At 37.8% G+C, this 19169-nt stretch overlaps 1 protein-coding gene across 7 annotated transcripts in view; it reads right to left on the reverse strand.

The window, feature by feature from the left end:
- STYXL1 (serine/threonine/tyrosine interacting like 1) overlaps positions 1-19169 on the reverse strand; it is a 52041-nt gene that overhangs the window by 1051 nt on the left and 31821 nt on the right. For all 7 annotated transcript variants that reach the window (XM_039849335.1, XM_039849337.1, XM_039849332.1 and 4 more), the window contains 3 exons: positions 16917-17062; positions 7619-7716; positions 6617-6729 (listed from right to left, as the gene is read on the reverse strand). In XM_039849335.1, the coding sequence (XP_039705269.1) occupies positions 6617-6729; positions 7619-7716; positions 16917-17062 (357 nt within the window). The remainder of the gene's footprint in view (positions 1-6616; positions 6730-7618; positions 7717-16916; positions 17063-19169) is intronic.

The following is a 19169-nucleotide window of genomic DNA, read 5'->3' on the forward strand; positions in this document are numbered from 1 at the left end:
TTTTTTTTTTTTTTTGCAGACACCATGTTCTTATACGTAGATTACACCAAAAATACTGTTAGAACTAATAAATGAATTTAGCAAAGTTACAGGATACAAAATCAACACTCAAAATCAGTTGGATATCTATACACTAACAATAAACAATCTGAAAAGGAAATTAAGAAAACAATTCCACTTACAAAAGCATCAAAAAGAATAGAATATTTAGGAATAAATTCAAACAAGGGGGTAAAAAACTTGTGCCCCCAAAACTATAAAATCTTGCTAAAAGAAATTAAAAAAGACATAAATAAATGAAAAGACACCCCATTTACATGGATTGGAAGATTTAATATTGTTAAGATGTCAATACTACTTGAAACGATCTATACGTTTAATGCAATCTCTATCAAAATCCCAACAACGTTTTTTGCAGAAACAGATAAATACATCCTGTAATTCATATGGGATCTCAAGGGACCCCAAAGAGCCAAAACAATCTTGAAAAAAGACAAAGCTGGAGGCCTCACAATTCCTGATTTCAAACCTTCAAAGTTATTACAAAACTATAATAATCAAAATATTGTGGTCCTGGCATAAAGACAGATACTTAGACCAATATAATAGAATAGACGGCCCAGAAATAAACTCTCATATATATGGTCAAATGATTGCAACGAGGGTGCCAAAACCATTTAATGGAGAAAGGAGAGCCTTTTCAAAAATAGTGTTGGGAATACTGGATAGCCACATGCAAAATAATGAAATTGGACCCTTACCTTATACCATGTGTAAAAATTAACTCAAAATAACTAAAGATCTAAATGTAAGAACTAAAACTATAAAACCCTTAGGAGAAAACATATAGGAAAAGCTTCATGACATGAATTTGGCAATTATTTCTTGGGTATGACACCAAAAGTCCAGGTGATAAATGAAAAAATAGATAAGTTGGACTACATCAAAATTAAAAACTTATGTGCATCAAAAGACACAATCAACAGAGTAAAAAGGCAATCCATAGAATGGAAGAAAACATTTGCAAATCTTATATCTGCTTTATATCCAGATATATCTCCTAGTGTTAATATGAAGAATATAAGGAACTCCTAAAGCTCAGCAACAACCTAACAAAAAAATGGGCAAAGGACTTAAATATGCATTTCTTCAAAGAAGATATACAAATGGCCAATAAGCACATGAAAAGATGATTGATATCACTAATCATTAGGGAAATGCAAATCAAAACTACAGTGAGAAACCACCTCACACCTATTAAAATGGCTACTATTGAAAAAAACAGAAAATGACAAGTGTTGGCAAGGATGTGGAGAAATCAGAACCCTTGTATTGTTGGTGGGATGTAAGATGGTACAGCCACTGCGGAAAACAGCATGGAGATTTCTCAAAAAATTAGAAATAGAACTAGCATATGACCCAGCAATTCTATTTCTGGGTATATACCCAACAGAATTGAAAGTAGGATCTCAAAGAGATATTTGCATACCCATGTTCATAGCAGCATTATTCACAATAGCCAAAAGGAGAAAGTAACCCAACACACCATGTAGTCAAAAATTCACATGTAACTTAAGTCATCCTTCCACGTACATGAATTCCCAACTGCAGATCGAAAATACAGTTGACCCTTGAACAACACAGGTTTGAACTGCATGGGTCCACTTATGTGTGGGGTTCAAATCGTGTTGTTCAAAGGTCAATGTACATAGTGGAACTGTATTGTTCACAATAGAAAAAAGGTGAAAGTAACCCAAGTGTCTATCAGTGGATGAATGGATAAACAAAATGTAGCTTATACTTGCAATGATATGCACCTAACAGAGCATCAATATACATAAGGCAAAAACCGATAGAACTGCAAGGAGAAACAGATGAATCTACCATTACAGCTGGAGACTTCATCACCCCACTATCAGTAATGGACAGATCCAGCAGGCAGAAAATAAGTAAGGACGTAGTTGAACACAACACCATCAATTGACATCTATAAACTACTTTGTACGACAATAGCAGAATGTACATTCTTCTCAACCTCACATGAAACATTCACCAAGCTGAATGTTCACCTAAGTCAGTCATCTAAGATTGAGATGAAAATATAAGAGTAAATTAAATCCAAAGTAAGCAGAAAAAAATGAAAATATAAGAGTAAATTAAATCCAAAGTAAGCAGAAAAAAACAAAACAAAACAATAAAAATTGGAGCAAAATCAATGAAATCGAAAACATGAAATCAATAGAGAAAACTAATGAAACCAAAAGTTGGTTCTTTGAAAAGATCAATAAAATCCATAAGCCTCTAGCCAGGCTAACTGAGAAAAGAAGAGAGAAGATACAAATTGCTAACGTCAGAAATGAAGAGGAGAAATCAATACAAATCCCATGGGCATCGAAAGAATTTATAAAGGAAGAAACAACTCTATGCCCACATCTAGTCTAGATGAAATGGAGAGACATGATCTGCCAAAACTCACACAAGATCACACAATCTGAATAGGCCTATATCAAAAAAATTAAATCAATAAAAAAAATAATCTTCCAACACAGAAAGCACCAGGCCCAGACAGGTTCACTGGTGAATTCTACATAACATGGAATATTATTCAGTCTTTAAAAAGAAGAAAATTCTGACACATACTACGACATGGTATGAACCCTGAGGACATTATGCTAAGTGAAATAAAGCAATTACAAAAGGACAAATACTTTATGATTCCATTTATGTGAGGTACCTGGAATAGTAAAATCAGAGAAGCAAAGTGGAATGGTGGGTGCCAGGGGCTAGGGGAAAAGGAGAAGGGGGAGTTATTAATAGGCATAGAGTTTCAGTTTTATAAGATGAAAAATGTTCTGGAGATTGGTTGCATGACCACATGAATGTACTTAACATTACTGAACTGTACATTAAAAATGATTAAGATGGTAAATTTTGTGTGTGTTCTGCCACAATTTTTAAAAAAGTAAAACATGTGATGCCAGGGGCAGAGCTGTGCAGTTATAAGGTTTACTAAGTGCTGGCTAGGTCAGAACAGGCTCTTGAGGACCAACCATAACCAGAGCCCCACATACTTACTCACATACCCCATCTCCAGCCCACAAAGCATCTGGTGGGACTCACAACAAATGCAGCAGGCAGGAAGGACAGGCCTTATTCTGCCTACCTAGGGGATAGAAAGGTGAAGGGACATGCCAGTCATTCTAGGTAGGGAGCAGCACCCAGCCATAGCCCCATTTTTCCGACTGCAAGGCCAGTGCTCTCCCTGCCACCTAAGGGCCTTGTTAAAAGCCCAGATTCTTGAGCTGAGCCAACTGGCTTTGAATTTCAGATCTGCCACTTAGAGCTGGGGCCTCAGACAAGTTAGTCAGCCACTATATACCTCCTATAAAATGGGGATAATAGGGTCATTGTATTTTCATTACACATAAAGTGTTTAAGACAGCCTGGCATGTGGAAAGCACTCTGCCAGTGTTAGCTATTAGTGCCTCAGGAGCTGGTTTTTGTTTTTCTCTTTAGACCTTTAAGGGACAAAGCTACTCCCAGCAGTTTAAAGGCACTGAAATCGATTTGTTAAGGGTTTGCTGACTCTGGGATCCCACATAACCTTGTGCTAGTGCTTTCAAAGCCCAGGACAGGCAGGGGTGACTCTGGGTGCTAGATTCTTCCCAGCTCACCACTTGACCTCCCTCTTGGAACCTGAAGTTGCTGAGCTGGAACCATAAGGATACAATATGTTGCCCAAGAGTGGTCCACACTCTTCTTTCTAGGCCTGTGGGCTCTATCACAGCTGAGCTGACAACACCCAGGGGACAGCTTCCACAGTGCACCAAGGAAGACCTCCAGGACCACACAAACAATGGGAGGCAAACGCGTCTCTACGGACCCCAGGCAGAAGCAGAGCCGAACCCAGGTCAACCTGTGTCAGTGATCCAGGATTCTTGCTTGGTAGCAGGAAAAGCTCACTTGCACATTGTAGGAGTCACTCAGTCTGGAGAAGATCCAGCAAGGTCATAGCAGCAGTGCTTCCTGCCCACAGCTCCAGGAGCTGTGCTTTTTTAGACAAGAGTTATCCAGATGGCACCTCTGCGCAGAGTGCCCAACAACAGGACTTTGCAGATGAGACGAAGACTGCTGCTCCAAGAAGGGACTGTCAAGGTTCTCCTGAGACTGGGATTGCCCTCAGGGGGCCAAGTGCCTGTCCACCCACTGACCAGGATGACCACACCCAGATGTCCCTTACCCTCATTGGTGGAGCTGTGCATCTCGCTGCAGGAGCCAGTAAAGATCAAGATGCAGGCCTGCATGTGCCCCATCGCCATGGGGACCTGGCCCTTAAGAGGCTCCTCTCTCTGCTCTCACCCCAGCTGGCCCTGGAAGCAGCTGTGACCCCTGCTTGATGTAGCCAGAGAGAAGATTGTGATTTGCTTGTCAGGGCTAGGACACATAGTGATGTGTCAGATTTATAGGGCTCCAAAGACCTTCTTGTGCCCAGCCTCCCTGTGAGCAATAAGGACACCAGGGACCACAGCAGAGCAGGACTAGGTGACATTCATAGACAGGCCCCATTCAAACTCCAAGGGAGCTCAAGTCCTGGAACTCTCTGAGCTCCCTGCAGAAGGGTTAGCTTGGCCTGCCTTCTGCCAACTCCCTGCCTTCTTGTTCCAGCTCAAAAAGGCAGCAAAGAAGAGGCCTCTCTGAGAGCAAAGCCCATTTCTGGGAAGGAGGCTGGAAAGGCATCTCCACAAGAGCAATGACACAGGCCTTCCTCCCAAGATTTACCAGCGACATCACCCCTCCACAGCACATACCAAAATACTCAAGCAGGCAGTGACTCCAGTATGAGGGCCCTGACAATGCACCTTGGGTGTAGTAAGAGGGCAGGCAATCACCATTCTACTCTCTGGGCCTTTCACCCCAGACTCTTTTCTTTTTTTAATTCTGGTAAGTACACACCACATAAAATTTACCATTTAAACCATTTTTAGACGCACAGTTCAATGGCCTAAGTACAATCACTATATTGTGCAAACATCACCATTATCCATTGTGGAGAGCGGGTTGCAAGCTGACAAGGTTCTTGCAATCTGTGAGGTCAACCAAGGGTTGCCTCACTTCTAAGAACTCTCTTAAGAATGAGGATAATCTATGGAAATGCAAATGATTATAACAGGGTGTGTAGGGTGGGGATAATATACGGAATGCAAATGATTACAGTAGGATATGTAGGTTTGGCGGGGATAATCTTATTTTAGTCAGTAAATGTATGCTCTTGTATAAAAGCAACTTGCAAAAATAAAATCGTGCTCTACTCCATCATCGGTAGATATTGGGCCTCCTGATCCCAGCTTTCTGTCTTCTTTCTTTTCTCAGTCTCTCACCATTCCCACTCAGGATTATTTTCCAGAGCCGTGCTGGATGTGGAAGGATTTCCCGCTTGCTGTACGCAGCAATCTATCTCCAGAACTTTTTCTTCTTCCCAAACTGAAACTCTGTGTTCATTAAACAACTCCTCATTCCCCTTCCTCCTAGTCCCAGGCATCATCCACCATTCGACTCTGACTCTCTGTCTCTATGAATGACTACTCGAGGGACTTCATATGAGTGGAATCGTACAGGATTTGTCCTTCTGTGACTGGCTTATTTCACTTAGCATAATGTCCTCAAGCTTCATCCATGTTGTAGCATGTGTCAGAATTTCATTACTTTTTAAGGCTTAATAATACTATATTGTATGTTTATACCGTGTATTTTTTATCCAATCATCTATCAGTGAACACTTGGGTTACTTCTACTTCTTGGCTATTGTGAATAATGTTACTATGAACATGGGTGTACAAACATCTCTTTGAGACCCTGCTTTTACTTCTCTTGGGTGTACACCCAAAAATGGAATTGATGGATATCTAAGACTTTCTGACCTGCAATTTCACCCCAAAGAGCACACTAGGTCAACATTTGAAACCACTGGCAATGGGTTCCGCCAATGGTCATTCTTGGTCTCTCCTCTTCCTTCATGTGCACTCCTGGACAAATGTGGGAGCTTTTCAGGTCCTACCCAAGCACTTGAAATCATGCCTAAGCTGTGCCAGGCAAGGCTCCCCAAACCCCTCTCCTCAGGATAGGCCTGCCATCCAGTGCAGTAGGCAGTAGGAAAACACTGCCCTGGAAGTCAAGAGCCCTGAGTTTCCACAGGGTTTGTTATGATGGGTCCCTGCTTCCTTCTCTCTGGGCCTTGCTCTTCTCAAGGGTAAAGGAATTGCAGGAGTGGGTGTCTGCTTAAGCCCTGCCAGCACTGCAATTCTAAGACTCCAAGCAGCAGCCAACATGCACCTCCCCTCGAGAACCATAAACAAATGCTGGTGAACAGACTGATGGTAGTGGAGGACACACAGAAGGTGCTGCCTAGCCTCAGGCCTCTAGCCTGGACTGTTGAGACCTTACCCTTGGGTATAGTGTGCTGGGTAAAGCCCTGGACTTGGAGCTCCCCTCCCTGACCCTTCCCCCTCTCATCCCTCAGGCCCTGGCACTGCCTTGGGGCCCTGTTCCTCCCAAGTGAAGCTCGGACCCCACCTCCTGGAAGAGGCTGTGGTCCGAACCTGAACCAGGGAATGCATACCTTCAAGGTCTGCTCTTGCCAGTGCATGAGGTAGGCCAAGATGGCTGCACAGCTGCGACTGATGCCCAGGGTGGAAAAGACCAGGACAACAGAGCCAAGCTTGAGGTGGACCTCTGCAAGAAGAAGGAAGGGTGAGGAGTTGTGCATAGCCTCCTTCCCTGTGGACCCCAGTTGCTGTAAGATGACTGGCCTCAGTGGGTCCAAGAGTGGATTCCGAACCAGCGCTCCATGTCATAAGCAAGTCATGTGATATCTCTAGGACACTGGTTCGTCATCTGGCAAATGGGGATCCTCGGATCTAGTTGGCAGTTCAAGAGGATCACACCTGAGCTTTCAGCGTTATCATGCTAAGGCCTTTACTTGGCTCTTCAGGCTTCCAGACCAGGAAGGTCCGCTACCAGTTGACCTGACTCTGCCTTGCTGACTCCAGGGATCTTGCTCTCCTTGGGTAATCCTGAGCCCTGGGAGTGACTGAAAAATCTACCTTCAATGAGGTAAGCAACTGGTGGGCACTGCTGTTTGGTGCAAAGACAGAGGGGCACTGGACACACATTGAAAATCAGGGAAGTCAGAGGCTCTGGAGTCTTCCTTCCACCCCACCCTCTTAACTAGACAAAAGAGCAAGGACAGAATGAGATTCACCTCCAGGCTACCAGAGCACAGCCCAGAGCAGGCCTCCATGAACACATGCACCTGTGGCCTCATGTCACAATAGGCCAACAGGTGCAATGAGGCCAGGCCCAAAAGCACCTAACGGTCCAGCTGGGGCCAGAACATAGGGCAGTCAGTCCACAGTCTAGAGCTCTTATTTGGCTCCAGAGAGGTGGGCTTGTCTTGGGGCCCCAGAGAGATGGGCTTGTCCAGAGCTGGCCGGGCACACACTGCCCCTTCTCTACTTAACACTGAGAGTCACAATCAGGAATAAGCGTGTGGATGAGGTGCCATGGTCCCTCTGCCTCGGGGCACAGGACAGTTGCTGCCTGGTTAGAGAATGCTCCTTACCAATGAAGTGACAGAGGTGGCGTAAGAATGGGAAAATGTTGGCTTCCGGGGAGTCTTCTATTTGGATGTGCAGAAGTTTGTCAGTGTTGCCTACAAAACTGAAAAGAAGAAAAGTACAGGTAATTGGGCAGACTCACACACAGCCTCACTGCAGTGGCCCTTGTCCACAGCAACAAGACCACAGGGAAAAAAACACTGTGCCAGCATCAGGGAGATGTGGGTAAAGAACTAATCCCCTCCCGCCAAAATAGCACCTACCTCATAGGGGTGGGGTATGGATTAAGTCAATTAATCTATGTAAAGTATTTAGCCATCTGCTTGGCACACAGTACGTGCTCAATAAATGTGACCTTATTGCTATTAACCAACATGGTACTTTCCTAGAATATGGTACAGATAATAAAATGAGGATGGGAAGAAATATGTCATGACCTTAGAAAATGAGCCTGCTATGTTAAATGGAGAAAGCAAGGTAAGAGGGATGGAGAGTGGTGGGGTTGCTGTTTTAAACCGGGTGGTAAGGAAAGGTTTTACTTGAGGAAGTGACATTTGAGCAGAGGCCTAAAGGAGGTAAGGGAACAAGCCAGACAGTTATCTGAGGAAACAGTGTTCCAAGTAGAGGAGAATGCAAATGCAAAGGCCCTGAGAGGCAGTGTATTTGAGAAACAACAGAAAGGTCAGAGTGGCTAGAGCTTTATGAACACAGGAGAAAGAGGAGGGAGATGAGGTGTATGGAATGTTTAATGAGAAAATGGCTGCAAGGAGCCTAGCCCAATGCCTGGCATGCAGTAGCACTTGATAGATGTTATTAGTGAAGAACATGGCCTACTGGTAAAATTCAGTAGTATGCAGACCACTATGTCATGCAGAAAGTTCAGTGGATTTAGAAACAAAAATAGGCTGATTTGGTTTCTGTATAAGCAATTGCCGTGACAAATAAAAGCACAATTCACTATCCATCCATCTATTCATCTTCTCTTCTCTATTCATTCCTCTTTTCCTCCCCAACTCTCCCTCCCCACCCATCTATCTGCGCCCATCTGTCTATTCTTTCCTCAGACATTCGCTCAATGCCTATTGTATGCCAGACCTTGTGTGTGTGAGGAGGTGGGGGGCGGGGGGCGGGAGTTGTGGACACAGGAAGAATCAAATAGGGCCCCTCTCGGCTTCAGAGAGTTCAGTCTGATGATGAAGGCAGACACATAAACCAATGGCGCCAATCCAACTGGCTAGGTGCTGGGATAAAGACCTGTATGTGATATTAGACTGTAGGCGCAGGAAAAAGTCAAAGGAGCTACGGAGAGATTCACAATTGAGAAGGCTTCTTGATGGAGAAGGTTTAAGGATACAAGGTTAATATATAAAATTCAAATGGATCTCTATATACTAGCAACAATCAGAAATTGAAAAATTTTAATATCACTGTACTCACATCAAAAACATCAAATACTTAGCAAGAATTCTGACACGAAATGTGTGAGACCTGTACACTGAAAACTACAAAACATTGCTGAGAGAACTTAAAAAACCAATGTAGAGATAGACCATGCACATGGATCAAGAGACTCACATTGTCAAGATGTCAATTCAATCCCAAACAAAATTCTGGCAAGCTTCTTTGTAAAAACTGAAAAGCTGATTCTAAAATTTATATGGAAATGCAAAGTAAATAACTTTGAAAACAAAAAACAAGATTAGAGAACTAACATTACTTGATTTTAATATTTGTTATAAAGCTATAGCAATCCTGAGTGTGTAATAGGTATAATGAAAAGCACAGATCTGTATGTCAACTGTAATTGAAAAATAAAAATTTAAGAAAAGAAAAACATAGACAAATGAAAAAGAATAAAGAATCCAGATATAATCCCACACACATATGGTCAATTGATTTTCAACAAAGGTATCAAAGCAAAAGGATCATCTTTTCAACAAATGATTATCTTCATATGCAAAACAACAAATTTTGTTCCATATCTGGTACAATACACAAACATTATTTTTAAATGGATCAAAATATGTGAAGGTTAAAATTATAAAACTTTTAGAAGAAAATATAAGAGAAAATCCTTGCCAAATTTCAAGTGTACTTATGCATGGGTCTGTTTCTGGACTCTATTCTGCTCCACTGGTTTATTTTTCTCCTGCACCAGTATCACAGTACTTACTTGCTGTGGTTTTTAAGTCTTGGTATCTGATCAAGCAAGTTTTCCCATTGTTGTTCTTAAATACTCACCTATTTTTTCCCTTTGCATTTCCATATAAATTTTATAATTACGCTATTAACTTCCACGAACCTGTTGAAATTTTATTGGCATTACATTAAATCTATAGATCAATTGGGCAAGAATCAACATCTTTACAAAACTGAATCTTCTAATCCATAACCACAGTACATCCTCTATGTATTCAGATAATCTTCAATAATTCACAGTAATGCTGTATTAATTTTCTGTGTAAAGATCTTACACATCCTTCATTATTTATAATCCTAGGTAATTTTTGTGCTATTGTAAATTACATGATTTTTAAATTTCAGTTTGTTTTTTATTTGTATGCAGAAAAACAGTTCATATTTGTATACTGACCTTGTACCACGCAACCTCATTTAAGTCTAATAACTTATTTGCAGGTTGTTTTGGCTTTTCTGTGTATATAATTATGTTGTCTGTAAATAATCAAAGTTTTTTTCCCCTTTTAATTCCTATTTTCTTTCTTTTTCTTGCCATATTTCACCAACTAGGACCTCAAGTACAATGTTAAGTAGGAGTGGTGTTAGTGGCATCTTTATCTTGTTCTGTGACTCTGAGGGAAAACTTTCAACATTTCATCATTACGTGTGATGTTTGCTGCAGAGATTTTTGTAGTTTTTTAAAAATTACATCAAAGAAGTTCTCTTCTATTTGCAGTTTGCTAAGAGGGTTTTTTAAAAAATCATGAATGTATAGTGAATATTATCAAATGCTTTCACTGCATCTATTGAAATAATCCTGATTCTTCCTCTATGTTATTGATATGGTAAATTACATGAATTGATTTTATAGATGCTTAAAACAACCTTGTATTCTTGAAATAAACCCAGTTTGGTCATGATGTATTATCGTTTTCATATAACTCTATATTCAATGTACTAATATTTTTCTTTAGGTTTTTTTACATCTACATTTGTGAAGAAAATTAGTGTATAATTTTCCTATAATGTCTTTGTCAGGTTATGAAATCAGAGTTATGCTGGTCTCATAAAACAAGTTGAAAATTATTCCTCTTCTTTATTCTTTAAAAAATGTAATATTGGCTTTATTTTCTCCTTAAATATTAGGTAAAATTCATTTTGAAACTATCTAGACCTGGATTTTTCTCTATGAGAAATTTGCTTATTAGTTATTGATATTAATCAATTTTTCTATTTTGTCTGATGTCAGTGTTGATAGATTACATTTTTAAAAATATTCATTTCGTCTAAATTTTCATATTTATCACAATAAAGTTTTGATCCTCTTAAGACCTTTTTGATACCTGTAAGAGATGTAGAGTCTCTTTTTACAAATGACTGTTCATGCCTTCTCTTTTTTTGCCAAGAGTTGATCAAATACATATATATATATAATATATATATATTTAAAAAGTATTTTGACTTTCTTCACCCTCCCTATTTTGTAATCTGCTTTTATTATTCCTTCCTTCTTCTTTATTTGGGTTTAGTTTGCTGTTCCTTTGGGAATTTCTTGAGATGAATGCTTAACTAGTAGATTTTTAGATTTTCTTTTTTTTAATAAATGCATTTAAGGCTATAAATTTCCCTCTAAACACAGCTCAGCTACATTCCACAGTTTTGATATGTTTTTTATCATGTAGTTGAAAAGATTTCATAATTTCCATTGTGAGTTCTTTGATTCATGGGCTATTTAGAAACTTATTTTTAAATTTCTAAGAATGCTCTAGTTATATTTTTAAATTATTGCTTTCTATATTAATTTCATAGTGGTTAAAAACCAACTATATATGATTTTAATCCCCTGAAATTCACTGGATCTTGCTTTATGGACCATTTTACTATAGATTTTTATAAATGTAAATGTAAGCTTTTTTAAAAATGCATATTTAGCAACTACAGGGTGCCATTTTTCTGTATCTCTTCTGAAAGTAATTTAAGTTTTCTTTTCTAGTCTGTTAATATAATGAATTATGTTGATTTTCTAATTTTAACCCATTGCCTATTTTCCCTGAGAATACTTGCCAGCAGCCCTGTGGCTACAGCATTTGCCCCGAGATAACTTGCAGATTACAGTCCTAACCTTACCCCCAAAGACTGCCATGAAATATCTCACTTTTTATTATTATTTTTGTATTGCTCTAGTATATTGATAGTCTTTGGAAACAAATGACAACATTCTATTTATAGCACTCTGTGTTTTAGTAGTGGTATTCCCATTTATAAAATATGTTAATTCTCAATAGCTGAAAATGTCAACTCTTGGAAAATGTAGCATTCCTATGTGTGATGTTAACATCATTCTCAAACAGCCATTGGCTGAAGATTCATTTTATGAATCCGATTTACATACATATTTCTGTTACATTAGGATTAGAGACAAGTTCTGTTTAGAAATAACTCCAATAACAGTTTTTATATTTTATTTTCACATTGAAAACTAGTCAGATTTGCTTCAGCCTTAAGAGCATGTTTATATAAATAGAATTAATGCTGGTAGCGTGCTGCACATTTTTTTTCTGAATGGGAAATAGGTTAAACCAATCTTGCCTTCCTGGAACAAATATATTTGGTCATGAGATATTATCCTTTTTATATATATTTTTGGATCCAATTTGCTAAAATTTCGTTAAGGATTTTTGGACTTAGTTCATGATGATATTGGTCTACAGTTTTCCTTTCTTATAAAGTCTTTGTCAGGTTTAGGTATCAGAGTAATGATGGTCTCATAAACGAATTGGCAAGGATTCCTTCTTCCTTTATTTTCTGGAAGAGTCTGTGTAGAATGGGTATTATTTTTTCCTTAAATGTTGAACAGAATTTACCAGTAAAGCCATATAGACCTAGACTTTTAACAGTTTTTAACTATGAATTCAATTCTTTAATATAGGGCTATTCTGATTATTTCTTATTAAGCGAGCTTTGGTAGTTGAGTCTTTTGAGGAATTTGTTCATTTAATCTAAATTTTCAAATGTATCAGCATAAAGTTACTCAAAATACTTCTTAATCATTCTTTTATTTATTTTTAATTAAAATTTTATTGATATCATTGTAGATTCACATGAATTTGTAAGAAATAATATAGAGAGATCTCTTGTACACTATGCTCAGTTTACCCAATGGTAACATTTGTAAAACTATAGTATAAAAGCACAACTAGGACACTGACACTGATACAATCTATCAGTCTTATTCGGATTTCTCTGATTTTTCTTACATTTCTGTGTGTGCGTGTAGTAAATTCTATACAAATTTGCCACCTGAGTAGGTTCACGTATTCACCCCCAGTCAAGATACTGAACAGTTCTAACACCAAGGATCCCTTGTGTTGCCCTTCTATAACCACACCTCCCTTGCTTGACCGCCCCCTTCCCTAACCCCTGGTTATCACTAATCTGTCCTCTATTTCTAAAATTTTGTCATATCAAAAATGCTATATAAATGGAATTCTATAGTATGTAACCTTTTGGAATTGGCCTTTTTTTTTCCTGCTCAGCATTAATTCCCTGGAGACTTATCCAAGTTGTTGCATGCATCAATAGTTCATAACTTTTACTGTTGAGTAGCATTCCATGGTATATACGTACCATAGTTTTTATAACCATTCACCAATTAAACAGCTGCTGAAAACATCTGTGTACAGGTTTTTGTGTGAACATAAGTTTTCACTTCTGTGGAATAAATGCCCAGAGAATGCTTTTTAATATCCATAGGCCCTATAATGATAATGTTCCTTCTTTTATATCTAATATTGGTAATTTTTGTCTCCTATCTCTTCTTTTCTGATCAGTTTGGTAGAGGTTTGTCAATTGCATTGATCTTTTCAGAGAACCAGTACTGTTCACTGATTTTCTCAACTGTTTTGTGTTCTATTTCATTTATTTCTACTGTTATCTTTATCATTTCCTTCTTTCTGCTTACTTTTTCTAATTTTTAAGGTGGAAGTATAGGAACTTGATTTGATTTGAGACTTCTTTTCTAATACAGGCATTTAGGCTATAATTTCCCTCTATGCACGGCTTTCGCTGCATCCGTAAATTTTAACATACAGTGTTTTTATTTTCATTCAGTTCAGAACATTTTCTAATTTCCCTTTTGATTTCTTTTTTTTACCCATAGGCTATCTAGAAGTGTATTATTTAGTTTCCAAACATTTGGGATTTTCCTCAGATATCTTGTTACCCGTTTCTAATTTAATTCTATTATAGTCGGAGAACATAAGTTTTATAACTTGAATCTTTTAGGTGTATTGATACTTGTTTTAATGCCCAGAATAGTCTATCTTGGCAAAAATATTTCATGTCTTTTTGAAAAAAAAAAATGTTTATTGTAGGACACATTCAAAGACTGGAAGAACATATTTCTGTTTTTAGGTGGAGTGCCATATAAATATCAGTTAGGTAAAATTGGATGATAATGTTCTAGTTGAAATTATAACCAACTTTCTGTCTATTGAGAGAGATGTTGAAATTTCTGTGGATTTCCCTAGTTCTCCATCAGATTTCCTTCATGTGTGTTAAGCTTCTTTATTAGCTGCAAACATGTTTAACACTATTATGTCCTCTGGAATCTAAAATCTGGATTAACTGACCACTTTCCCATAATGAAATGACCCTCTTTATCACTGGTAATATTCTTTTCTGTGAAGTCCAATTTATCCAGTAATAATATAGCCACTCAGAAGTTCCTTTTTTAAGTTAGTCTTAGCCTGGAATATCTTTTTCTATCCATTTAGTTTTAACCTATCTTTGTCTATAAATTTAAAGTTCATTCCTTATAGACAGCCTACAAACTCTGTTTTTTAATTGGAATATTTAGACCATTTGCTTAGTGATATGATTAGTGATTATATTTGATTAGTGATATGATTGAGTGTGAGTCTATCATCTTGCTATTTGTTTTCTATTGATCCCATTTCTTCTTTGTTCCTATTCCCATTTTTCTGCCTTCCTTTGGATTAAATTTTTATATAATTCTATTATATCTGTCTTGTTGTCTTATTAATTATATCTCTTTGATTTATTTTTGTTTTATTCTATCTTTTAGTGGTTGCTTTAGAGTTTATTGAATACACTTATTATGGTCTTCCTCCAAGTAACATTATACCACTTCATGTAAACAGAGTTAAGAACCTTACAAGTGTATACTTCTATTTTTCCTCTTCCTGCCTTAGTAAATTGTGGGCATATATATTACTTCTACATATGTTATAATTCTAAAATACATTGTTATTATTTTTTCTTTAAACAATTATGTTTGAAGAGATTTAAAACAAAGGGAACATATTTTACATAATTATCATTTCTGGTGATTTTGATTCTTTTTGTATAGATTCAGATTTCCATCTAGTATTGTTTTCCTTTTGCCTGAAAGACTTCCTTTAATATTTTTTGTAGTGCACATCTCTTGGTGATGAATTTTTTTCAACTTTTGTATGCCTGAAAAAGTATTTTCCCTTCACATTTAAAAGACATTTTCATTGGTTATATTTCTAGGTTGACAGGTTTTTTTCCTTCGATAATTTACAATTTTTTCAATTTCATTGTTTCTAATATGAGGTCCATTATTACCCTTTGTTCCTTGGTATGTAATACATCTTTTTTCCTGCGGCTACTTTCAAGATTTTCTCTTTTCTACTGATATTAAGCAATTTGATATGATGTGACTTGCTGTGGTTTTCTTCATGTTTCTCATGCTTGCGTTCTGTTGAGATTCTTGGATCTGTGAATTCACAGGTTTTTTAAAAAATTTGGAAATTGGCCGTTATTTTTTCAAATATGTTTTCTGTTTCCCCACTTTCCTTTCCTTTGGAAATTCCATGTGAAACTGTCTCAATCTCATTCAAATTCTGGGTTTTTTTTTTTTGTTTTTTGGGTTTTTTTTTTGGAGGGGGGTGGTAAATCTTTTTCTTCCCTATGTTTCATTTTGGATACTTTCTATTGCTATGTCTTAAAAATTATTTTCTTCTGTGGTGTCTAACCTGCTGTTAATTCCAATCCATTGTATTTTTAATCCCTAATCTAGGGCTAGATTTTCCTCACTACTGAGACTTTTCTGAGTATTTTATTTGATGCCCTATATATTACGAGTTCTGTCTACTCTAACTTGAAACACAAACTACTCCTGGCACCACATAGTCTCTGGGGATTTTACTGTCTATTCATTTCTACTTGTTTTTCTCTCAGTCTTAAGTTTCCTCACATGCATATGCTTATAAGTACTCAGCTGAAGAAACAGGTAGACTGTCTGCAGCTGTCCAGAACTCTTTCTTTATATTCAGCTCTCTATTCTCCATGCAGATCTTTCCTGCAAATTCCAGCCAACCTGACCTCTCTGGATTTTTGACTCTGTACTCGCAACTTGGAAAAAATGACAGGATCTCTTTTGACTCCTTTCCTTTACTGTGGCTTGCAAGCTCATCTTGTTTTTTTTGTTTTGTTTTTTTTTTCCCCCTTCTCTCAGGAATCACTGTCCTGTACTGTCTGTTGGCCATTGTCTGAAAATTTTTATTTTAGACATTTTCTCTGTTTTTTTTTGTTTGTTTGTTTGTTTAAGGTGGGATTATAAATCTAGTTGTGAGGATGGAGTCTCATAAATGGGATTAGTGCCCTTATTAACAAGACCCCAGAGAGCCTCTTTGCCCCTTCTACCATGTGAAAATATGGCTGTCTATGAGCCAGAAAGCAGGCTCTCATAGGACACCAAATCCACTGGTACCATGATCTTGAATTTCCCAGCCTCCACACCATGAAAAGAAAAAGTTCTGTTGTTTATAAGCCACCAGTCTATGATACTTGTTATAGCAGCCTGAATGGACTAAGACAGAGTCATTTCTCAGAGGGCCTGAGATAGGCAAAGCAGGGTAGAATAGGATAATTTTTACCATAATATTAAATACCAGGAAAGTATTACTTTTGGTGAGATTTAAAGGGCAAGAAACAAACTGTAGGCCAGGAACAGATGAAAATAAGTGTGTGTTGACTTCTAAGAGACCTTTCAATTCTGTAAATGCATGGCACTAGGAATCTTGTATAAACAAATGATACTTAATCTTAAAAATAAAAATCAATAGTATTTCTACTTACAATGGCCCTGTCTCCATAGAGACATTGACATGTGCTTTGATTTTCAAATCCTTCTGAATTTTAGGGTCACAGGCTTGCCTGAAATCGCCCAGGTAGATCTTTCCTGGCACTATTTCAATAGGGTATGGCTGAAATTGATCCAGTTCCTGAGGTGGGGAAAATGAAAGGCTCCTATAAATACTTTCCAGGAAAGAAGCTGTTTTCATTTTTTTCTCTCTCTTGTAATGTGGCTCAGCAAACAAGCTTAGAAAAATAATCTAAGACAGTGAATGGTGTTGAGATCTGGGCATTCAAAGATATTGGCAAGTAACAACTTGCACAAGGAGTTAGAGAGCTGGTAGTAACACCATGGTATAGCATGCTGAACACCGACATCCCACTTCCCTCCATAGCACCTGTTTGCATTTGGCCAGGTGCACTAAAATTGGAGTCTAATATCCCATGGCCGACAACTGCAAAAACCCAGGGTATGTCCAGTTGGAGGAGGGCAAGGGTGGCGAAGAACAGCCCTTTTATTACATTTGGAGGCAACCAGAATTTAAATACCTTTAAAAAACACACACACACACACAATAAAACTACTCACAAGAGCTATCAGGAAATGAATTCTGATGAAGTTCTGATAGAGAGGTAGGGAGAACAGGATACCACTTTAATGGAAGCTTACTGAGTTCCAGGTCCAAAGTGGTAATAAGAAAATTTCTGGTTTCTTTGAAAAACAAAGAAACAAAGAGAAGCATTATTCCTTACATTTCCCAAAGTGTGTTCTAAGAAGCACTGGTCCCTCACAACACACTGTGAAAAAAGGTTTCGGAGAACCAAGAACATATGGGAAATAGTAACTGTGATATCCCTCTCGGAGAAACTCACAATGGACAAAAGCTCAAAGAAGTCTGGCAATAAAGAAATCCACTAACTATAGCCACCATGGAAAACAGTATGGAGATTCCTAAAAATTATTAATGGAACTACCATACCATATGATCCAGTAATCCCACTTCTGGGTATTTATCCAACGGAAACAAAATCATTATCTCAGAGAGGTACCTGCACCCCCTTAATCACTGAAGTATTATTCACTATAGCCAAGAGTTGGGAACAACCTAAGTGTTCATCAGTAGATAAGTTGATAAATAAAATGCAGCACACATATAAACATACATATTGTGGAATATTATTCAGCCATAAAAAAAGAAGGAAATCCTGTCATTTGTGGCAACATGGATGGACCTTGAGGGCATTTTGCTAAATGAAATGAGCCAGATGGAGAAAGATAAATATTGCATGCTCTCACTTATATGTGGACACTAAAAATGCCAAACTCATAGAAACGGAGTAGAGTGGTAGTTGCCAGGCGCTGGAAGAAAAGAGGGAATGGCGAGATGCTGGTCAAAGGGTATAAATTTTCAGACTGCATGGTGACTACAGTTAACAATACTGTATTAATATACTTGAAAATTGATGAGAGTAGATCTTAAATGTTCTCACCACACACAAAAAGAGGTAATTTTGTGAGGTGATGGTGTATTAACCTTATTATTATAATCATTTCACAACATGTACACGTATCAGATCCTCATGTTGTACACCTTAAACTTATACAGTATTACCTGTTTATCATATATCAATAAAGCTGAGGGAAATCATAAAATCTGATTGTTCCAAGGAAAGATTATTAGAGCACCAAGGAGGTGGTTAGAAAAAGTTATCATCAAATAATAAAACTAATTTTATAAACAAGTTTGAAAAGAGCCAGAAAAGCATGCCAAAGTGTGCCTCCAGGGAACTGAGAGCTGGTGAAAATCTTCCTAATGGTTCCTTAGGCTGACCTCTTGTAGCTCAGATATTTGTAATAAAACAGTGGCTACATAGTTATTATTGGCATGAATTAAAAATCTACTTGTGATATTTAGTAAGATAAAGTCTAGGCAACACCTCAAAAAAAATCCACTAACGTTGTATAAATTGACATTTCTAATATAGTCTGTTTAGGTCATTTTTTTTTTTTCCATCAGTATTTCATAGGAAATGCTGACCTATGTAATTTCAAAAGTCAAATTGCATTCTAAAAACTCCTCTGGCTCCAAGTCTGACTCAGAAATAACATCTTAAGTACTTCAGGCTGTCCGCCATTCACTTCAGTCCATCACAGGCCTCTGGCCTCAGTACATCTCCCATCCCAGTGAACCTGCGTCAAGCCCACATTCTTCCCAAGTTGTCGTCAGCCTCAAAAGCCTCTATTAAAGAACAGAC

This window comes from Pteropus medius, unplaced genomic scaffold, assembly GCF_902729225.1.
Source record: "Pteropus medius unplaced genomic scaffold, Ma_sr-lr_union100, whole genome shotgun sequence".
NCBI classification, from domain to species: domain Eukaryota; kingdom Metazoa; phylum Chordata; class Mammalia; order Chiroptera; family Pteropodidae; genus Pteropus; species Pteropus medius.